The 23700-nt window shown below is 47.2% G+C and overlaps 1 protein-coding gene across 4 annotated transcripts in view; it reads left to right on the top strand.

The window, feature by feature from the left end:
• Positions 1–3323: 3323 nt before the first annotated feature.
• Positions 3324–23700, top strand: part of LOC120808164 (prospero homeobox protein 1) — a 31782-nt gene continuing 11405 nt past the window's right edge. The window contains exons 1-5 of one of the 4 annotated variants that reach the window (XM_078093192.1): positions 3324–3837; positions 4898–4971; positions 12196–14260; positions 18103–18210; positions 22942–23136. In XM_078093192.1, coding sequence (XP_077949318.1) covers positions 12257–14260; positions 18103–18210; positions 22942–23136 — 2307 coding nt within the window. In that variant the 5' untranslated portion in view covers positions 3324–3837; positions 4898–4971; positions 12196–12256. Of the gene's footprint in view, positions 3838–4897; positions 4972–8955; positions 9503–9649; positions 9782–12195; positions 14261–18102; positions 18211–22941; positions 23137–23700 lie in introns of those variants that run through there. The other 3 variants (XM_078093193.1, XM_040160830.2, XM_040160831.2) reach the window with 3 other exon arrangements.

Here is a 23700-nt window from a genome sequence, read left to right as displayed (position 1 = left end):
CTTGGCTCCTCCGGGGGCTGGTGGGACCGGCGGGGACGGAGAAAAAGCTGATGGCCAAACAAAGTTGGAGGGACATCATCAGAGCAGATGGGCATCATCTCTCTGTCCTTTTTTATCCATCGATCTTCAAGGCCTCGACTTTGAGGTGGAAAATCGAGAGAAAATTAAAAATCTGTTTGCGTAGAGAGCAGATAACAGGACATTACCAGGCCGACGCGAGCGTTCAATGATTTGTTTCTGGACGGACAAAAGAAGCAGGAGGGAGGGAAGAGGCGTTCACGCCGTTGGGGTCGGTTAAAGGACATGACACTAGATGCGTGACACACACACACACACACATGCGGAGCTTGTGCTGATTGTACAAGATTCATCGCACCTCCTTACTGCAGTGAAAATAAGCCCTTAGTCAGGTCACACACACACACACACACACACACACGCGTGTGTTTTGTTTTTTTCTTCCGCTGTCCTCTTTACGGGTCAGCGGTTGAATAAAGCCGCTGTCACTTTCCTCTGGGAGGCGCCTGTGACAGTCAGACTGACCACGATGAACTTCCGCACAGGAAGAGGAGATTCCTGCAAGGAAAAGGCCGGGAGGATCAGGAACGGCCCTGGGCATCACTTGTCCTCTGGCTTAGCTAAAGACACTGAAAACAGCAGTGTGTGCGCGTGTGAGGGGGCTTAGGGCCGCGTGGGTGAGTAATGCAAAAGTCAATATGCCACTTTTAACGGAGTTACTGAACTTTAGACTCTGAAACAAACGTTTTTTATTTGTTTTGCAGCATTTATTTATTTGATTTGAGTGAAACAGGTTGGTCTAATTCTAATAGACACCACAGCCGCACTAAAAACACATTGAAATCAGTTTCCTGTAGATTTTATACCGCAGGGTTAGAGGCACTTATCTGTGATAAATCCCTCTCTGGATGTCCATTGTTTCAAAAATATGAACTCCAAAACAGGCTCGGCTTAGAGCAATATGGCTGCCGCTCAAGCTTCTCAGTTGCGGTCCGGTTCTAGTTTCAATCGTCTCGAGGCTCCCGTCAGCTTCTCCATGTGACGCTTCTGGCTTTTAACTCTTTTCTGATTCAACGCACCTGCATCATTATTAGAGGCGTTGCGACGAAACTAACGTTAACTTTTGAATTTACTACGCAGGGCTAAATGCTATAAGCTAACAGAGATAATGTCAACATGCCGGTGTTTGGCAGGAAATGTATTTACCGTGTTCATTATCTTAGTTTGGTGTGATAGCACGCTGAGCTTTTGTTTTAACCTTTGGGATTCCTCCAAGAGATGATAAAAAAAATGACAGGGCTTTTTAATTTGCTGCGTGCAACCAAAAAACAACACTTTAACTAAAACATTTGCAGTAGGCTATATTTTGAAGATTAGTTAAAACATTTGGCAAAATATTATCAAGCTACTTTGCAGGACGGAGGAGGGGACATTATTCTTAGAGCAGTGAATCATACCAACAGAACAAAAGACACAACGTCCTGTTATGGAAATGTCCCAACACTGGATCTCTACCGCCACAGGTGTCCGTGCCGCTCATTTATAGTCAGGTTAGCCAATGGTTGAGGCATGGAGCTCTGGTGTGGCATTCACACACACACACACACACGTAGTGCAAGCAGCCCTGTAAAAGAAGCTGGTAGCTGATCCATACCCAGTGTGTGTGTGTAAGTAAATATTTCGACTTAACTGTTTGCTAACACAGTGCATGATCGCTCACGCACTTGTATGAGTGTGCATGTGATTGTGTGAGCGTAACAGTGATATCTGTTATCTGTACAACGATGATGCCACAAATAGGCACATGCCTATCTATTCTTGCCCTCTCAAGGCTCCTCTGGCGTCGTGCTGGATGTATGCAGGCCAACAAGGGTTAGGGAGAGATTTGGACGTGTCCCCGTGCGCGTGTCCACTTAGGAGACACATTTGTGCGTGCTAGTGCCTGCGTGCATTTTTATAGATGACCAAAAAGGTTTGTTCCAAAATAATCTCTTATCTCTTTCTGCAACAAAATGGATTTTTTAAAATTAAAACGCAGTGTTGCTTATCAGTGAATTTATTGGCAGCCGAGAGCCTCGTACTTGGAAATTACATTTTCGAGGTGGTAATCATTTGTGTGATTGCAAGCCAAGCAACACAGAAAGTTTTTTTTTCTTCTTTTCCAGAGTGATGTTCAAAGACCTTCAAGTAGGATGCCAAGTGCCAACCGCTGTGCCGGACTGTTTGCTTTGCTTCTCCCTCTGCAGCCGTAAAAATGAAGGGAAATAATCAGGAGATAACCCACCACGCCACGCATTCCTTCTCCTTTGTTCACTTTTATCCCTCCGTTGGGTGGTGGTGGGGGGGTTAATGCTCTATTATCAGCCTGCACACTATAGGCTCCTGTGGTTGGGCAGTAAAATCCCAAACCGTATACTTCCTCCAGAGAGGGTCGTGAAGGAAAGGTACACCTTCTCAGCCAAACTCTGCACCCCCCCCGAGGGAAGCGGTGCGGATGGAAGCCGAGCGGCCCGGAGCACCTGAACCAGGCCGGCACACGACAGGATGAGGGTGTCGGCCTCCTCCTGTTAAACGCTCGCTTCCTGCTGTTTTGCTGTTCTCTTTCTCCTCTTTTCTTTCTTTCATCCCTCTCTTCTGGCAGGAAGTCATTGGAGCGGAGTTAAACAACGATGCAACCGGGGGTTGGGGGGGGGGGAGTTTGTGCCCAACGACACTCAGCGACGTGCAACAAAAACTCTTACATAAAGTGTAGTTGGAGAGGAGAAGAGGAGATGGAACAATGGTGGCGCTGGGGTGAGAGATGAGATGGAGGAAGGGAGGAGGAGGACGAGAGGAGGGGAGGTGAGGGCGCTGGAGGGACGGAGGGGAAGGTCGGGGGGGGGGTCTTCTCTGGGGTCATGCTCGGAGGGCGTCGGGCAGCACGAGAGGCAGGATGTTATGGTTTATTCAGCGCAGGAGTGGGGGGGCGACGTGGACAAGGTGTGCCTTGCCCTCAACGTGATTTATAGCAGCGCTGGCAGACGCTTCTGTCCGCCGGGAAGTCTTTGAAAGCACCGGGAGGTGATTTGCATCAACGTGGACCATGAGCACACGTACACAGTTCACACTTGAGGGTGCACGGCCTCCCGCGTGTGCTCGTGCATGAGCACTTTACAGGCGGCTGGTTTTTAACCTGTATTTGGAAGATGTTCGTGCATGGCCCAACAGAGGATAGACGGTCAAGCTTCTCTGATTAATGACCCGGGACACACAAAGATTACATAATATAGAAAAGCGGCTGGATCATATGTACATAAAAACAATCTTAGCTCATGTAAAAGTTATATATCTATGTATATAAATGTGAAATAACTGAGAAAAGATTAGGTGGTTCCTCTGAACCTGTGTATTGTATTTTACAGTGATCATTAAAAAAAACTCAAATTTGACCCTCTAAAATGTTCTTATAAGGCTATTAGGTACTATATATAAAGTAAATATTGAATTACATTAATGTTTTTTTTTTTGATGAAAATACGTTAATTCATTTCCAGTTTGATTGAACCTTGATAAGCAACCAGAAAACCAGCATCTCCTAAATCTACGCGTGTGTTTGTCTTTGTGTGTTTACAGGACAAATATAACAGCGGTAACCTCCTCCTGACCTCTCCGCAGGCAGCTGAATCTTCTCTGGTGTGAAAGGTCAGCAAGGGGTCAACAGAGGTCGCCAGCTAAAGGACGCCCTGTAATAGTGGCCGCCTGCCGGTTACCATGCCCAACGTCCACGGTGGGGGTCAAAGGTTACCAAGATACATAAACCAGACAAAAGAGTGGCAACAGGTACAAGACGTGTGAACATCCGCCGCTGTAACAGGAGAGCAGACTGCTGTGGAGGGCTAAACTTATAACTTGAAGCTAATGTGTGGAGAGAGAAGCACTTTAAAGCTACTTAAGCCGCGTATGCCACTTCACACGCCTCTCTTTATAGTAATTCACTATGTGCAGAAAGGCTGAAGAACAGGTGAATGATTAGTAATTAGTCAGCCTTAGTCAGCTACAAAACGCTGTGTGTGTGTGTGTGTGTGTGTGTGTGTGTGTGTGTGTGTGTGTGTGTGTGTGTGTGTGTGTGTGTGTGTGTGTGTGTGTGTTGCTCTTAACCAGCCGTGGTGGTAGAAGCTATTAAAATCTCATTAACCTGCGTTTTATTTAAAGCCCCCTGCCCCCCCCCCGTCCGTCCGTCCGTCATACCCCTAATGTATTTTCCGTGAGGCTTTTTTTTGTTTTTCTCCTTCAGATTTAATTTAGCTGCTCTTTGATTTAATGACTCGCCTCTGTTATTGTAGAATATCTTCTCCTTTCCTTGTAATTTTATTTTATGACATGGAGTGAGTCGAGTACAATACGTGCCCCCCCCCTCGCCCCCCCCGGGGAGGACCACTTACCTCCACGCCAACAAACATAATTACCACTGATCAGAAGAGTGAAAACAGACCGCCGCTTATCTGGCACAGCCCACGTTTTATATTATTTTAAAGCGTGCAGTCGCAGACAGAGGCCTGCAGCCCGCGTGACGCGGCGAGCAGTGAAGGTACAAAAGTTGGGCCTCGTGTCAAACCAAACAGCCGGATTGAGCCGATGAAGCGCGCGTGGTCACAAAAGGCATTCGAGTCTCATTTAGCCAAAAGTACGTCGGCCAATAACCTCCTGCGTTAAAAATGTTCGGATTATCGAACGGAGTTTGGCGTGGACTTGACCTCGCACTGATAGTACAGGACCAGCTGTGACCGCGGCCTTGCAGTGAATTAAAAAAAAAAAAAAAAAAGGCGAAGTCGCCGCCAGAAGTAAACAGCTAAAGTCCTTTCGTGTTTACCAAGTAAAGTCCTCTGCTCCATGTTGACAGGTGAGAGTTCATAGGAGCAAAGTTGGTCCCCTCCAATGGAGCTGCGAGCCTGACTGTGTAACCCCCAAGAAATGGTGAGTGTGTGTGTGTGTGTGTGTGTGTGTGTGTGTGTGTGTGTGTGTGTGTGTGTGTGTGTGTGTGTGTGTGTGTGTGTGTGTGTGTCAGACAGAGGGAGAGAGATAAACAGGGATAGTTGCTCAGGGGGCTCTTTGACTTTGAGCGCATAAGCCCTTATTTCATGGTGCCATTGTTTGTTTTAAGGACGTCAAGCTTAATACAGTTCCAGGCGATTTTCCCAACATGTCCGTCTGCACCCTCCAAGGCGCACCGTGCGCGTGCTTGTTACGCGTGTTCACGGCGTGTTCCGCGCGCCCTTCATTACTTCAAATGGGCGCACTTTCAAGGTTGCTGGTAAGACGCGTTGACTCCGCGCAGACTTGTTGTGCGCGATGCGCTGCTTCGTTTTTCTGCAGTAAGAAAACGTCAAAACGAATTACGTTTTTTGCTTTTAATGAGTTTAAATGCAGCCACATTCCCATCAGCCTCTCCGAGCAGCATTCTTATAATTGCCTATTATTTCCACGCAGGCCAGACATGGAGTCTTGTTTAATGTTTAAGCAAAGTGTTGAGAGGAGGCTCTGGAAACGGGACTGTGGTGTGCGTGAAAGGGAGGGACGGTCGACGGAGAACGTGTTGGCCATGTGGATTCTCATGGAGAAATGTTTGTGTAGGCCATGCAACATTGCTTTTACGTGCAATGCTATGTGTGCTCATTTTGTACGGCCCTTAGAGAACCTCTCTCTCTGTTTTTTTCTCTCTCACGCACACACACACACACACACACACACACACACACACACACGCAGTCACACACACGCAAACAAACACGCGCATCCATAATCACCACTAGGCTACTTGAAGCCTAGAAATAGGAATATGGGTCACCGGGGGCCACAATGCGCCGGCCACCAAAATCCTTGCAAAGAATATCACTCATAATAACATCTATGCAAATATCTGCTATTTTACTACCGACGTCTCTGCTATCGCGTCACCCGGTCTGAAATGGGTTTTGCCTTGACAAAGAAGTGGTTTACATATTTCCCTCCATCTTTGACGGTGAAAGCGGAATAAGCGCAGGACAGGAGGCCCGACGAGGACTTTAGATGCTGTAAGAGTCAGACGCCCACTCAGTTATTACACTCGGACGAATTCTCCACTCCTCTCCTCCTGTCCTGTCTCCTAAACCTTTTTATTCAGGGACCCGGAGACCTCTCCGGAACAAAACAGCTTTTAGCGCTACCATCTCTCTGCTTCTGTTTTCGCAAATAGCTCTCTCTCTCTCCCTCTCCCTCTCCCTCTCTCTCTCCCCTCTCTCTCTCTGTCTCTCTTATGTCTCTCTCTCTTATTTCTCAAAAAGGCTCTGAAAAGAAATAGAGCGGTTGTCAGGACACATCAGGTCCAATATGACCAATTTAATTTTTATAAACGCTGCTGCTCAAGATATTGCTTTTTTTTGTTTGTTGATTTTTAGTCACGCAATTCCCTTCAACCGTCAGACAAAAAGAAATAACCCTCTAATAATAACATTAAGAATACTAACTCATCGTCAGTTGACCCGTTGTCGATCCAAAAATAGCCACTGTCGATACTTCATCACCACTTGCGCGCACTTGTTACCATTTAATTGTGGTCAGATCGTGATTCTATTTTAAAGTACCTTCATAACCCCCCCCCCCCCCCCCGGGAGGAACATTGTTTTTAAACACGCCCGGTACTTCTGCATTAAGGCCCAACTCTAATAAATATGTCAATAAATTCAGCCATCAGTGCGCAATGCCAGAGCGCATTATCAGTCTTGGGCATCGAGGTGTATCGCACTCGACCCAAAAGAGGGGGGGTGAGGGGGGGCGGGGGGGTAGTGAGTTTAAAATAAATACACGCGTTGATCCACCTGGAATGGGCCGCGATAAGAACAGCCAGTGTTAACCGACACGTTTCCTCTACACCTCACCCGAGTCTTCCTTTTCCAAACACGCGCTTCTTTAATGGTCCGGCCTGTTTTTCCAGCCTGTGCGCACCGACGGCACCCGGGGGAGCCGAGGCCAAATCAGCCACAGGCCGGTGAGGGAGCAGAGGGGAGAGGGGGTGGGGGACACCTGCTTTGGAAAAGGCACTTCAGACACGCAACTTTGCTGACTTCGTTGCGTTTCGTTCGTCCTAAAAAGCTCTTGCTTGCGACATGGAAAAAAAGACTCGCCTTTTCCCTTTTGGCGCCTGACTGAGGCTCACATGGAAAATAAGATTTGTAGTTACGTGCTTTGGGATCCTGTTTGTGCGGAGGAATAAAAAAAATTTTAAAAAAAGATTCTGCGTGCAACAAATGAGTCCTAAGTGAAAAGCTGGACAATTATCCAGCAAATAGTGCACGAACAACTTTTTTCTTTACTGGCTTCCACAAATTGAAAAACGCATTCACCATTTATAACGATGATAATGACAAATCCATGAATACCTAGATATGTATATATTGTAATTATGTGTATGCGTTTGTTATAAAATAAAAGGGTAAGTGGCTTATGGATGTGGTTAATACGAGGCTCACACTTTCCTCTCTAATTGCTGAAACACAGGCTGAAGCAGATGAATGTGAACATGTATTATCGAGACATATTGACATATATTTCTTATCTTATGTAAAGATACAATTGCGCACATGTGTTCGCTAACAATTTGTGTTAATACACCTTTGCCTAAATATATTTGCAGAACGCAAAACTGCAAAGTAAAAATAAATATCAAATTAGTAGGAATACATGAGAACGAGGACGAGTAGCTGTCATCGTTCCATAAATGAGAAGCGCCGAGCAGTTTTTTTATTTGCACAGGATCCGTTGTCAGTGTCCGTAAGCTTCAGCCTTACAGGTGGTAAAGTTTCAAAGATAGAACAAAAAAATCTAATCTCAAATTAAAACATAAAGGTATTTATTTGTGGCTTTCATTTTACGATCCGTTCCACCTGATGATACGTTTTGATGAGCGTGCGGTCTTTACGCACGGGGTCGTTTTCGGTGACCGGCTGTGGATCCGAGGGACATACGTTCCGTGGTGATATTCGCCTCTTAAATGAGCGTTTCACAAAGACGTGTAGCTCTGGCTCGTGCTGGATAATCTGAGTTCCAAAGCAAAGCTGCTTCGCTTGTTCATACATTATAGACTTTGCCGCAGCCAATGAGGAAAAACTCATGCGCGTAAAATATCTACACGCCACTTTGATCCTCCTATTCCCGAGTGACTGACTACTGTTATTCCCTTTGAGGAGCCTAAAGGTAAAAAGGTCCAGAGCAAAATGTACACACTGATGTCTGAAATTCAAACGCGCTTTAATTCCTGTTAATTCCAACATATTAAACGCTCAAATTACTCAAATTAAGTTGGTAATCATAAAACATGAGTGAGCTTGAAGGAATGTTAATGCGTTTTAATAAACTCTCACGAAGACAACGTGCATTAATGTGGCAGGGTTTACATTAACGCAAGCGCTTAAAAGTCATTTAGATAGAAGATGTAAAATAATTCTAAAATGTTCAATTGGAATTGTACAGCCGAGAGGAATATATTTCCTCTAAAATGTGCACTCGATGCTGCATTCATCTTTTTTTTAAACATGTTGTATTCTAAAATACAGTAAATAAATGCACAAAGCTGATCGCAAACACATGTGAGCATTTCATTAGCAGTTATTATCGAGAAATGGTTGAAATCAGATATTCTTTTACCCCAAAATTGTTCACGCGTTATTCGAAATCTCTCAGAATCAACCCGACACTTCACCATTAGTATGAAACTCTCCCATTCAAGACTTGAATATTGCAATTAAAAACCCCACAAGTGGACTATGTGTTTTATTGCGGCTTTTGGTGTCAAAGTGCGTAACGGATTCTTACTCGCGCAGTCGCTGATTTGTGAAGAAATGGATTAGCAAAAGTGGTATTTCCTTTTTTCTCCCCCTCTCCCCCTCTCTCTCTCCCTCCTCTCTCTCTCCCCCTCTCTCTCTTTAGTTGCATGCCCAAGTCCCATTTCAGTGGTCAAGTTCAGCGCGTTGTTCTCCGGGCCGGACGGACGCTTCTTATTGGTGGGCAGCGACAGTTACATCACGCCGCCCGTGACGCGCACGTCTTCCTGTTTCCTTCAGCCGCGTCTTAAAGTGGATCTTAGTGGCGGAGGAGCGCTCCAGCATCCAGTCCTCCGCATCCAGTGCGCCTCGGAGACCCGCACAACACGCAGTCTCGCCCTCTCTCTCCCTCTCTCTCTCTCTCTCTCTCTCTCTCTCTTGTACTCGCTCTATGTCTCTCGCTCTTTTAGCCACAGCAGAGGATAGAGGGAAAGACCGCCGCGCCAGAGCTCTTTTCTCATCTTCTATATATATATTTTTTTTTTCTTCTTCTCCGGTTTCGGTCCATTCGCTCGTGCCGCTGACTTTATCACGGCTCGACCTTCAGTGAGAAATTGCAATATCCCGGCATCCAACAATCCGCCGTGCTGTTTTTATTTTCATTTTGTGGGTGCCGTTGGAGTTCAGGTTGTCCCCTCTTCATCTAAAGGGTAAGTGACCTTTTCCTCGCACGCCTCCCTCTCTGCCTCGCCTTTGACGAATTAAATATAATGCACGGGGCTCATTTGTTTTGCTGGTCAACATGTAATGTGACCATATCCCGCGTATAGGACATCATTTGCTCTGTTTCGTCCCCCCCCCCCCCTCCTCGTCCTGCTGTCTGCTGAGAGTTGCGCGAGCCCTGCGCGTTATTGCGAGGATGGTTTGCGGACAGTAGCCCAAACCTTCCGCACCAAAGCGCACGTCCAGTTGATTGGCAACTTTTCGGAGTAAGTTTGGGAGTGAGTTTCGAAACTCGATGTCAGACGGGAACTGAGATTTGGCTGCGTTTTGGTCCCCGGTGCGTGTTGGAAACCGTGGGTTTGCAGTTTCCGCGTAGTGTCTTTGTCCGGTGGGGGGTATTTTATTCTAGTACCTCTTTCGTGCCTGTTATTATTTACTCCTTAAGTTCCTTTACGCAGCGCGTCAGTCCTCCCGTTTTCTGTCTTGTGCGTTGGCGCTTTTGTATCGTTGTGGTGTTTTGTTGTAAGTGAACGCCACTCGGTCCCTTTGGTAGTTTGTCCACACTGACCATCGCAAATGCGAAGAAACATCCAGATCTATTTGCTCTTTTAATCGCCTCGCGGAGGAATCGCCGTTGTTAACCAAACACAAGTTACAACAACTGTGCATCAATTTGAATTCAAGTTTCAAACCCGGAGCTCAGTCGCTGTTTTCTGCTGTTTATTTCCTTTCAACCGAAATGTTTGAAGGTTGAAGTTTGAGGTTTTTTTTTTTTTTTTTTTTAAATGACAACGGTTTCACGCGAAGAACCGGTTTGAAGGGGATAAGGCGACGACGTTTAAGGGTTCAAATGGGCAGCTCGTTGTTTATGTGTCTAGTTCATAGGCGTCAAATTGTTGAAAGGTTTCGGACGAGAGAAGGCGAGAGGGGGGGGGGGGGGGGGAGTGCGCATGGGCAATGGGAGACAGGTGCGCCGTCGGCAAAGACAGGTGCTGGTGACTATTTCAAGCTCATTGTTAAGGTCCTGAGGCGATCAAGTCAAGATATTCTTTCTTTTTTTGGGGGGGGTTATCACCTCTTGTCTGAACTGCTGATGTTACTGTCAGGACTTGAGCCAAAGCCATTTATCAAAATGGTTGTAATTTAAAATACTGGTTTCCCTTCAATAGTGCGGATATAAGGAGGGAAAACATCACACACATTAAGATATTTACTCTTGTCAGTTTACAAAGATGTTCTTTTTTTAGTTAAATATCTGCTGCTTCTGCTGCCTCACAAAACCAGCAGCAAAGTTGTGTGTGTGTGAATGTTTTTTCTTCATTTTCAAATTATTTTTTCAACTGCAGTGATTACGTAAATATGCGTCAATGAAATCAGATGTAATTAATTGGTTTTGTCTTTTTTCATTTCTGAGTAAGATAATAATAATCTCAACGTTTATAGCAAATATATTTTTAACTTTATTTAAATTTGAATGACGTTTCAGTATTTGCAGTATCTGTAAAATTAGAGTAAAGTAAATCATTTTGTATTTGTTATAATTGGTTATTGTTTTACAAATAAGTTAGGGCTGAGGTAAAACGCTTTTCTTAAAAAATGTGTTTTGCACCACTTTTGCCACGTATGCTGGCAACAAAACATTTTTCAAATTCATACATTTTCAAACCTCAGGAATATATATTTTCTTTTCAAACAAAGTCATAGTTTAACTAATTTCTGAAATTATCACTGAATTGGAGAGTGAATGCTTCTGACATTGCTCTGACTAAAACAATGCCATTGCTGCTTTCATGGCAGGATTGATGCAGGCCTGTACAAACGTTTTGCTTTCAAAGGGGCATTAGGATTTTTGTAAGAGCGCTTTAACTTGCTCCTTGCCAGAGTTGACCCTTGTGACCTATTCATTCGAGCAGAATTAACTGGCCTTGCCAGATGAAAAGACAAACAAAAAACACAGAAGTGAGCTCACGCTGGCTCAAAAATCAATAGGCCTATTTAGGTTTTTTTTTAATGTCACCCTCTCCATTGCTGAAGATATGATGGACGTATTGATGAATGTGAACATGGGACTTGCAGTTTAAAATTACAAAATGTGCAAACATGTTTTAAAATGACGATACTTTTTTGAATTATCCGAATAATTGTTCACTTACGTAACAGGATCTAGAGAAGGTGCATTGCCTTTCCTTGTCAACTCTTTCTTTCTTTTTCTTTAAATGCTCTTTAACGTGTTCTTTTTTACATTTTATTTAGACAATTAATAGCTCCTATGTTTGCTCACACCACACAAAAATGGAAATGAGGACAAGTACTTAAGTAATTATCATAATTTTATGCAGCTTTGTGTTCCGTGGGAACTGGTTCAGTGCCGCACGGCGTGTAACAGGGGACAGGATAAAATGTAGGACTTTGCCCTGGAATGTCGAGTCGAGGCCTAAATCTGACCCCATCTTGCTTGTTCCCTCTTACCCCTTGTCACTGGTCCTAACTGCCTAAATGTAACCATGTACCCCTCCGCTGAGAAATACCTCTCTAGGTTGATAGATTTGAATTGTTTCAGTCCATCAGTTTTTAATTATATTGACATGGACACGTCCTGCCTGGGTGACTGAGTGACTTAGATTCTGCAATTGTATTTTTCTCTTTGGTGAGTCATGGTTCTGTGAATTTTCACCCACAGGTACTCAGAGGATTTGATCCCAGAGGTTTTGCGGGATATGGCCCAATAGCAGCAGCCCGTGATGCCGGACCATGACAGCGACTCCCTCCTGAACAGACAGACCAAGCGAAGACGTGTGGACATTGGTGTTAAGAGGACCGTGGGCAGCACAGCCTCCTCCACAGCAGCAGCCACAACAGCAACAACCACTGATAACATTGCCCGCGCCAAAGCAGCCATTTTCAGTGCCATGAACTCTCTGAGCTCCCACTCTCACCACGGATCAGACACTGACAACATGGAGTGCTCTCTAGTGCAGCCACATGGTGGACCTGGCATCGTGTCAGCCAACGACACCGAATCCAAGTCCAATGTACTCCGAAAGCTACTGAAGAGGGCCAACTCGTACGAGGACACCATGATGCCGTTCCCCGGCACCACCATTATCTCCCAGCTTCTCAAGAATAACATGGCTAAAAATGGAGGAGGACCTGAGAGGGGAGAAAGAGGGGACAGGGGGGATAGAGGGGACATCGGCTTCCCTGGATCAGGGCTCTCCAATGCGAGTTCAGATGCTCCCCAGGAGGATGCCTGCAGTAACTCCTCCCATGATAGCACCCCTCAAGAGTGCTTGTCACCCTTTGGTCGTTCTGGCCTGGCCGCCTTTGACATTGAACGTCTAAACGATGAACATCTGCGTGCCAAGCGGGCCCGTGTAGAGAACATTATACGTGGTATGAGCCACTCACCCAGTGTGGTGGTACCCGCTGCTTCCCGTCATGAGCGTGACCATGAGATGGATGGAGAGCAGGAGATCGATCTGGACTGCCCCCCACCTCAGTCTCAACAGCAGGCCCCCAGCAGCCCACGGGGAGGCGAAGTTTGCAGCAGTAGCAGCCGAGAGAACAAGCGTAAGCAGCGTCTTCCTCAGCAGCAACAACAGAGTTTCACCCAGCTGGTGTGCCAGAGAAAGGAGCAGAAGCAGGAGGAGCGACGGCAACTGAAGCTGCAGCTGGAGGACATGCAGAAACAGCTGCGTCAGCTGCAGGAGAAGTTCTTTCAGATCTATGACTCAACCGACGACTCGGAACACAACGACCTCCACAATGAGCTCAACAACGACATAGGAAACATGTCTGAAGACAGCCCGGGTAGGTCTGACACCGGCGGCGATGACCGGGGCGGAGATGACCTGCGCTCTGACAATGAGATGTCTGACCTGGACCCGGGCCATTTCCTGGACAGGGCGCGGGCCTTACTTCAGGAGCAGGCCTTGCTCACAGACAGAGAGAAGCCAAGGAGAGAGGGGCTCAGCCGGAGCAAAGGACAGGGAGGTCCAGCCTCCATGCACGCTGAAGGTAAACAGCTGGCAGAAACACTTAAGCAGGAACTCAATTCAGCCATGACCCAGGTGGTGGACACAGTGGTTAAGGTGTTTGCCAAGCCTCCGCGCCCCACACCGCAGCAAGCCTTCCCCTCACTTTCCATTCCACCTGAGAGATTTCCCACCACTGTCAATGGAGAGAACCCCAACTTCCACACCGCCAACCAGAGGCTGCAGTGCTTCGGCGATGTCATCATTCCCAATCCACTGGACTCCTTTGCCAGCATGCCCGGGATGCCAGGTCCCACCAACGACCAAACTGAGGCGATACCCTTAGTTGTGAGGAAGACAGCCAGTGAGCACCACCACCACCACCAGTCCTCAGCCGTGGGGGCCCACGGTGGGCACCACCACCCTATCCTTCACCCCTCCTCACTCTCTGCCTCCATGGGCTTCAGCCCGCCATCTTTCAGACACCCTTTTCCGCTGCCTCTCATGGGCTACCCTTTCCAGAGTCACCTCGGTGGACCCACGGGTGGCTACCCGGGAAAGGACCGTTCTTCTCCAGACTCCATGGACCTGTCCCGGGAGACCACCAGCCTGAGGACCAAGATGGCATCTGCTCACCATCTGGGCCACCACCATCGCTCTTGTTCACCAGCGCACCACGGCAGCACGGCCGAGCTCTCCCTGTCCCTCATCAAGTCGGAGTGCAGCGACCTCCAGGACATGGCGGACATCTCACCCTACTCAGGCAGCAATGTATCCTTTAAAAACAAATTGCGTATTTTGTCCTGGGTTTAAAGACAATAACATGTGCATGTGTTTGACAGTGACCCTGATGTTTCAAAGAGCTCATGTGTGTGTAAACCAGATAAAACGGTTTCAGGTGGTGATTCCCTGTAGAGACAGGTTTGAAACGTTGCATCTGAACAACAAAGAGTTAAAAAATCAAATCTTTTTCAGCCTTTTTGAAAGTAGCCCAAGAAACCGAAAAAATGTTGATGAATCACTTTTCCTCCCACTGCTGTTGTCCTCTCCATTGTACTGCATTGTATTTATTTTTATACTCTTACCTCTTCCTTCTCACACCACCATACAGCCTTTTCTTCCTTCGCCAGTCCTAAGTGCTTTAAAAGCTCTCTTGTCACATATCACTTACTCACGAAGATTAGGTCCCCAAGACATTTACTGCTCCAATTCCTTTTTATAAAAATGGCCTGAAAGAACAAGCAGGGCGATAGCGTCCTGAAACTTGGCACACAATGGTGTTGTATAGCCTCCCTTATAGTTTAACCCCAGTGTGCCCCAATCATGCCCTCCGGATAAAGAAGCTTTCCCCTATGGGAGGCTCGAATTGGATCCCCCAAGGAATCAGGACAAATAGCTTAAACAGATACATTCAGTCCCTTCTCTCCTATACCTCCTTAGTTCCTAAGCGTTCCACACCTCTTCACTCTAAGGAAAGTTGGATCCGTGTCATGCTGGTTGTCCTTGTCTTCTAGTCATTAACATTCATAACATGCTTGAGAAATTAGTCCATAAGATTTTACCTGTTGTGGCATTATTAGTTAAGTGAATATGCATATTTAGCACTTTGAATGCCTTGTTTTTTCTATTGGGAATACCTGAGTACCTACCTACCCTTCCTCCGAGTGTGTTTGTGTGTGCGTGTCTTTTTGTGTGTGTGTGTGTGTCACAAAAGGTTTGCCCGAGGACTCTGGAAAGATGTATATTTATGATTGCTTGTGTTTTCTCTTGTGTTCCTCTTATCATCCATCGCTGTTGTAAAAAGCCCACAATCATTGTCGTTTCTTTTCCCTTTTTTTCATTTCATAAAGATCTGTCAACAGCCCGGGGGGCCTTTCGGCTGTTGCTTGGCAGCCAAATACTTCTTTTTTTGTTTTCCCTCCCCCCCCTCGCCTCCCTGTCTTTTCTTTGAAGCAGACGTTAACAGGTGTTTGCAGCGAGCTGTTTATCTTTCATTACCTCGCCTTGTCTTGTCTTCTGACCCAAGGGTGAACGCTTTCCAGAGATCCATAATCCTTTGCTTCTACGGGCTCCCGATGGAAGGATGAAAAGAGAAAAGGGAGAGAGAGACATGCAGAGACCGAGGGAAAGTAGAAAACAATCAAACAATAACCACACATGCCAGATGCTGTGGCTTTCACTGTAGCATTTATAAATGCAGGGTTTAAAGAGATGTCGTGCCCTAATCAAAAATAATAGGCACAACAAAATTATTCTTTTATTTATTTTTATTTATTTTATTCTTTTATTTTTAACATAGCTTTAGGAACAAAGTTTGGCACTTACACAATAGAGCTTTGTACATTTTTTTTTATTATAATTAGTTTGACATTTTATTTGCATTTCTGCTCTGTCGGTTGATAGCATGTGCCACTGATGTAGATTTTTTTTTATAATTCTGTAGCTTTCTCTTTTTTCGGAGCCTCAGGAGCCAAAGACAGCTTGTCAGACATTTTGCGAGGTGTGTTCAAGTTCACCAGCTCTCTGCGACGGTGTGGAGCAGATGGCTGCTATCAATTTCCTCATTTGTTCTCAGTCCGACTCCAAATACACTTGTCCTTACACCTGGAATTAGGAAGTGGAGCAGCTAATTTCCTCTCATGACTTTGGGTTTTGGGGATGTGTTGTGAGAATGATGATGTCTTGTCAGATGTGGCAGGCAAACAGTGGGCCACCTGGTATGAGTGCACCATCATGACAAAATAATAGCCTTGTAAGCCACCCCTAAGTCCAATCACAATTACATTTGCAAGCTGTGAGTGAATTCGAAATGAAAAACCCTCGTCGGGAAATGTGAAGCTTCTTAATTGTCGTCTGAAGGGAGGTGATATTGTGTTTATGGCCGGGGAGTTAAAGCCTTGACGTCTTTGTTTTAAAATCATTTTTAATTTCAGTGATAAGGGGACAGCGACGCTTATCCTAATTGAAAAAGCAGAAACAAATGAATGCAAGTGTAAGTGCGCAGCGTTCACAGTAAACAAATCCCACCTTGCCTTACCGAGAAAAGGGCTCTCGCTCTGTCTGTCTGAGGATCCATTGTATCCCCTCCACTTGGAGCAGATGGTGTGGTGTGGAGAGTGAAGTGCTGCTCTTTTGGCCAGGCCCGACAGAGCAGCACCAGCCTGCCAGGGTTTCCCCCACAAGACCCTCGCTGCGTATACGACCGAGTCTCTCTCTCTCTCTCTCTTTCCCTCCCTCTCGCTGAATCAGACAAAGTAGACGGGCTTTTCAAGGAGCCAAACCCAGTGTGGCTCAGTATTTGCTGGCTTCGCCGTGCAACCCTGAGGCCAAGGGCAATCCAATCTAGCAGCTGATGCCTTCTTATAGTTACAGCTACATCTGGACACTTGACTGGTTTTAACGATCACAGCCACCCCTGAAGATCGTAAACAATGTCAAGCGATGTATTTTGTCCACTGGCGTGGAAACAGTCTTCGTGAAAACTTGGGGCTGTGTCTTTTGTGTGAATTTGAAGGCCTGTCTTGCTTGATGAAAACCCTTGTTGAGACAGCCGGAGGTTTTAGCATGCAGCCCGCCCCCATCCCCGCTGCCTTTTCAATGTCTTCTCCTCCAGATTGATATTATCAGATGCATTATACGGCCGTTAATTCACCATGGAAATGGCTTGGGCCGTTCGGTGGCGCAGATGTGTTTCAGCCCCCCCCGCCCGCCCCCTCCTGCCATCACTGGCTGTCCAAAGCCTCAGAGCCCCTCTTCTCCTTCTCTTCCTCCTTCTATTGCTCCTCCAAGGGTTTGGCAGCGGCAGCAAGGCTGGGGGGCAGGGGTGGAGCAGAGGGAGGAGGAGGGGGATGTAATTGAAGGTTGGAACCATACTATCCCCTCAAGGTGCCCCCACCAGCCCCGTCTCCATCATCTCTGCTGTTCCATCCAGGCCATCCATTAGGAAGACGAGGCCTCTGACACGTATTTTAATATGTCCTGTGTGAGTGCGAGGGGGTGTTTCATGTTGCCTTGGCCGGTGTTGGGCACCATCTTATGGACCTTGTTTTGTCAGTGATATGAAGCCAATATCAAACAGTCATGTTCAGGCTTGGCATGAGTTGTCGCCAAGCCATTAGGCTTTCTTGCCCGTCACTGGCGTTAACTGCTGTCTTTGTCTGTGATATGCAAATGTCTCCTTTTTTCTTCTTCCTTTTTTTTTTTTTTTTTTTGGGTGGAGGTCAGCGCAGGGTGTAGGCAAAGGCGTTCGCTCGCTTTGACTGTGAAATGAGCCCCCTTATGTAAAAGCATCGGCTGTAGTGCTGGCCGGCGCTTTATTTACCGTGACGCTCTCACACCTGATACGGACGATGCTAATTACAAGCAAATGGTTTTGCTTTGGTGCACCGTCTTCAGCCCCCCCCCCCAACCCCCCTCCCTCTAGCAGCCCAGTGTTCATGCCTGACAGGAAATTTGGTTACCCATCACCCAAATGATGACGTCTTGCCGCTCTTACAGCCCATTATTAGCACGTAGATGTTGTGTTTGCGCTAGCATCGTTGCCTTTGCTTCATTTTCCATTTGTTGTTCCTTTCCAAACAATTGTTAATGACCTTAATGGAAGCAATTTTCAGATCCAAGAAGGTCTCTCCCCCAATCATCTGAAGAAGGCCAAGCTAATGTTTTTCTACACCCGCTACCCGAGCTCCAATATGCTCAAGATGTTCTTCTCTGATGTCAAGGTACGTCAAAACATTTCTCTTTTGTTCTCAGACCTTTGCCATTATCTTCCTCTTTCCTTTTGGTACACATTACTGCCTCTGTTCAGCTGCTTGTAAACTCATCTGTATCTCAACCGAATCGAGACGGCAAGTCCTTTCGACACGTATAACAAGTGTAAGGATGGGTGATACTCGCTGCTCTAGTTTTCTGTACTTTTCTCAATGCACCTGCTTTAATAGGAGATGTTTCATTTATTTATTGTGATGCGGCAGATACAGTTTCCTCGAACAGCGTATGCTTGTCTGGAACAAGGCTCTTTCTCTCACTAAAGTATGATTTCATGCAAAAGATAAAGGAAGAGGAAATGGTTTTACATAAGGGAGCTGGAGAGAGTTTTAGCGAGATGAGTAACAGAGGGGTGGAGAGGGCAGAGAAGAGGATGCAGCCTAGAGATGGAGGAGTGGTTATCTGAGCAGGTGTAGGGAGCTTGGTTGGATGGAGGAAGGGTAGAACGAGTCCGTTTAGGAAACGTAGCGAGGATGAACGTATCAGAGCACAATAAGTAAGCTGCAGTAAAAAATAACAACAACACAATGGCCGTTGTGGTGTAGGCGACCGGGTTTGTTTGAGTTGTTGTTTTGTGTGTGTGCGCCCCTCTCGGACCATATGGAGGGGTAAACACTTTGACATATCCAGGCCAGCTTATTCAAATCGGAAGATAAAAGTTCCCCTTTTTCCCAGCTGCCCCCTCTTCAACGCTTTCGACGCCAATCGCCAACTCATGGGTCACATGATTTCTCCCTCATCACGCGATTGGTTGGTGGGTTGAAAAGGAGGCTGACGTGACAATTTGGCAATAATTGCTATTTCAGATATAAGAACACTTGCTTTCATCACTTTCAATGGACTAATCACTCCCGAGCCTCTTCTTGGTGGCCTCATCAGATGCTCAAACAAGGTCAAGTAAGTTAAGGGGATTATGAGGCCCATTAGTTTGTTTTTGTTTTCAGCAGAGGACAATGGACTCAAGCTATAAGTTAACAGACATGTATGGGAATGAGACGCCTGTCTAATTAGATGCAGCCACGGCGGCCTCTTAGCGAGTGGCTGTCCTCAGACAAAAGTCTTACAGGCTAATCAGGTCTTGACTGTCAAGAATCTGATGAATGTGGGACGTGGGTTGCCCTAATAACTGGGGGACACTGTAGCTGTTGTTCCCCTTGATTAGGCTTCTTTAAGACTGTTGTGACTTCTTTTGACTTTTGGTGTCTATAGAATGTTTTGACAACATTTGTCGAAACACCATTGTTAGTGCCGTGAATGACAGCCCGTATCATCCCTCTGGGTTTGATTAATTATAACAGATTAATGCACGGATTCGATATTAAGATATTCAGTCAAGTGATAAAATAAGCAAACCTTTGTAAGGAGATACAGTGTGTTGATTGTATATTAATTATATGTTGTTTGAACCTTCATGTATTGAAGAAATAGACTCAATCTTAATCTATCTCTCTATTTCTCTTTTGGCGACAAACTTTAGTATCTGGGCCAGTCGTGTGCTGTGTAGTAGCGGCGGCCAGGAGAGTTTTCCCTTTTCTACATCTCATTCCTTCTCTTTTCTTTTTTTTCGCTGATGGTGTGGCATAGTATATGTGTGCCTCGGCGGGGAGAAAGAAAAGCCAGCCGCTGGATTTGAGTCACGGCAGTAACAAAAGCCCGCTTTCCAGGGCCGCTTTTTGTGTGCAGTCAGCCAATAGGCAGCCGGAGATTATCTCCCACAATTCACCCCTGCGAAAACAGGAAACGTTGGAAAGCCCTCATGACTGTGAAGGGGCTTACGAGAGAGAGGGAGAGAGAGAGAGAGGGGGAGAGAGGGGGAGAGAGGGAGAGCGAGAGGCCTGTTCAGGCTTCTCTGTCTTTCTGCTCTCCTCTCTGGTTGTTCTGGATGTAGCTTTGCCCTCTGAGGTCATCCGTATGCTTTCTGCTCCGCCGCTGCTCTGTCAGAGAAACACGCTTCAATACGTTTTCATCCAATTCTTTTTTTCTGGAAAACATTTGCATCCCGAATCAAAATGACCTCACATTAATAATTTAGCTGGCGTGTGTTTGCAGAAGTTTGGGGCTGACTGTCAAAACGGCGAAACTGCTTTTGGCAGGCAACTAATATATTTTAACCAACGGTGCCTGTGAGTGTTTTCCTATTCTGGACTCAAGTGTGCACCTTCGCATGAGCAGCGCGCCTGCGTGTGTGTGTGTGTGTGTGTGTGTGTGCGTGCGCACCCCTTTCTATCTTGTGCTGTTAGCACTAAGCGCTGACCTTTCACAGGCTCTTGAGTGTGAGTGTGAGAAACACACTCTCGCTGTCTCTCTCTCATCTGCCTCTCAGCCAGGCGCTCACACACACACACACGTATGTGCTCACACACACATTTCTTTCAGGCTGCATCTCATGTCTGTGCTGGCTGACCCCTGCCAGCTCTGATTAAGGAGCTGCAGTGATGTGCTCCTTTGAACCAATTCCCTTCTCATACACCGAACACACTCGTCTTTAGCCGCTATCGGGGGGCCTCTGTCCCCCCACCAGCAACTTAATGAGCCAAGACTGCTGGAAGCTGCAGGGGGGCACTTGCCGAAATCGAGCCAGTGAGTGAGTTGGGGGCAGCTGCTGCAGATACAATGTAATTTAGTACATTTACCTGTATGCACGGTAAACACGGTGCCTTTCGAATGCTCCGTGCGGAAAAATGAGCAGCGGTTGAGGTTCGGCCGTGCGGGACCTAATACATCTTCTCACCGAGCTGTCCGTGTAATAAAGTGACAAATCCATCCGTCACTCCGCTGCCGTGACACCAGCGGTCTCCCATATGAGCGATGGCGACTCTTCCCCTGACTTTAATCTCAGCATGTTGCAGCTCATTGCGGCGCGCGCTCGGATGCATGTATGCACACATGCGGGACGTAGGCCGACGCCGCTTCGCCAGATGGCTCAGATTCGCAGCCGATGGGACTTCATGTTGCAATCATACACAAAAGCAAAAGGTTTATTACACAGGAAATAGTGTGTTGTTGTTTTTTCGCCCCGTCACACTCCGGCTGTCTGCTACATTCTGCGTGTTTAAGAGAAGCCGCGTGCAGCCGACGTATTTGTAAGTGTCAGTAGTTTGTTTGTTTGACACTGCGATGTCACGACCCCAGCTTGCTGACTGCTCACGTTCCAACCTTCTGCCCCCCCCCCCACACCCCTGCCAGCGCAACCCCATTGTCCAACGGCGCTGACCTGCACCCCCCTCCCTCATTTTCCAATTTATGCCTACCCTGCACTCCAGGACCCCCCCCCCTCCCCCGCCCTCTCCCCCCACACACACACATACACCCTCCCAGACCCCAACCAAACAATGTCAGCGGACTTATTCTTTTCCATTCCACCATTATGTCATCTGCTGATCATTCCAGAAGGGCAAGCCCCCCACCCCCACCCCCGTCCTCTCCTCTCAGCCCCCCGTCCCACCCTTGGTCCGGCACTACCTTGATGGCCGACCCGTCGTCATGTGCTCTGCGCGTGTGTTTTACTTTACATCCCAGATTGCGGGGAGCGTGCGCGTTTGTGCATGTTTGTGTTGTCGAACAATAGCCAGAGCCTAATCTCCATGTCAAAACCGCTCTGCCTCCCCAGCGAGCAGTCCGCTCAGCGTTTAGTAGCGTTTTGTCCCCCCATTCTTCCAGCGCCACAAAAAGAGCAGGAGGGGAGGGAGGAGTGGAGGCCTCTGTGTGTGTGTGTGTGTGTGTGTGTGTGTGTGTGTGTGTGTGTGTGTGGATGGAGGGTGTGGGGGTGAGGGTTGAGGGTATCAAGGTTTCACAGGCTCGATTGCGGGAATTGATGAGATGTGACTTCTGGGAATCACTGAGGAAAAGACGTGAAGGTGTCATTTGTACGTCAGGGCGTTGCGGTGGGGCGTTTTAGGGGGCGAGCGAGCTGAGGCCCCCCCCCCCGCAAGGTCCTTATCTAGAGGTTTAAATGTTTAGACAGTGTGTTTTCACTGCTGAGGCCAGGCGGAAAACGAGCTGGGACCAGCCGAGGCTCTTAATAGGTTTAGCTGGCCCTATTGAATCCAGCGGAGCGGCGCGGATCAGATAGCCACAGCCTTATCGTCTCCGTCTCTCCCTCTCTTTCTTCATTTGTGTGCTCTTTTCTTTTTTCTTTTTTCTTCTCTTTTCTTTCTGCCCGAGAGGTGCGCACAGAGAGGGAGGAGAATCGGGGGTGTAATTGGTGAACGGGGTTAAGTACATGTTTGAGCCCCCCCCTCCTCCCCCCCTCCGAGCCAGGGCGCTTCAGATGATGACTTAATCGTTTTTCTGGTCAATTATGTGTTTGCGGTCTCCCCCCCCCCCTCCTTCTTCTTCCACCTCTCCCTGCACTCTCAGGGTTATGATAGGGGGGAGGTCTGCTCCCAGCGGAGAAGATGAACCACACACACTCTCCCACCCCCTCCTGCTCGCTGTCTTACTTAATGTCTCTATTATCTCCCGTCTGTCCTCGCCCTGGTTCTCGCTCTTTCATCTTTCTCTCGGCCTTTTACGCTTTCACCTCCCCGATGTGAGACGACGTGCTGTGATCCTCACCTTCTCCTCCCGACAACATCCAGCGGCTCAATATGAAGACTATTTATGCCGACCGACCCCACTCATGTGTCCTCTTTTTTGTATTAGCAAATGAGCAGCGCTGACTCCTCCTCGTCTCTCGTTTGCAGTTCAATCGTTGCATCACCTCCCAGCTGATCAAGTGGTTCAGCAACTTCAGGGAGTTCTACTACATCCAGATGGAGAAGTTCGCCCGCCAGTCCATCAACGATGGCGTCACCGGGGTCGAGGAGCTGGGCGTCAGCCGCGACAGCGAGCTCTTCCGAGCCCTCAACATGCACTACAACAAGGCCAATGACTTCGAGGTAAAACGCCGACACTTTCCGCACTTTTCCGGGGGAGGGGGCCGTTGTTTGTGAGAGCAGATACCTCGGGATGCAGACGGGTTATAGAGTGACGCCGCGACCCCGCGTCCTCTCTGGCGCGGCCTCAAGCCTCTGGCGCGCGTCTCTTGCCGTTGCCGTCCTGTTAGAAAACGCCTCCTTTTTTCAGCTTTTTAGCCAAATGCTTCAATTTAGTTTTGGAGACACGTGGTTTTGACTGTGCGGCGATAATATAAGGACTTCACGGGTTTTTAGCGTTTTCAAGATACAAGGGACTCTCATCCAATGAGGAAACAACCTTACTGGCGCCTCAACTTCTGTTTGTGTGTGTGTGTGTGTATGTGTGTGTGTGTTTTGTGAGAAATTGCATTTCACTTCCCTGTCCTCATTTTCCTATCTGTGGGGAGATGTTTATGTGTTTGTCTTCCAGTGTATCGTAACCATAAATTCTCTTCAGGCAACTTCACCTTTAATTTGTTTCATTTTTCACACTTCTCCTTTTGCCGCTGTGTGCGTGCATGTGTAAAAATGTGTGTGTGTGTGTGT

Source organism: Gasterosteus aculeatus, chromosome 18 (genome assembly GCF_964276395.1).
Source record: "Gasterosteus aculeatus chromosome 18, fGasAcu3.hap1.1, whole genome shotgun sequence".
NCBI classification, from domain to species: Eukaryota; Metazoa; Chordata; class Actinopteri; order Perciformes; family Gasterosteidae; genus Gasterosteus; species Gasterosteus aculeatus.
This window is presented reverse-complemented; position numbering and strand designations above follow the sequence as displayed.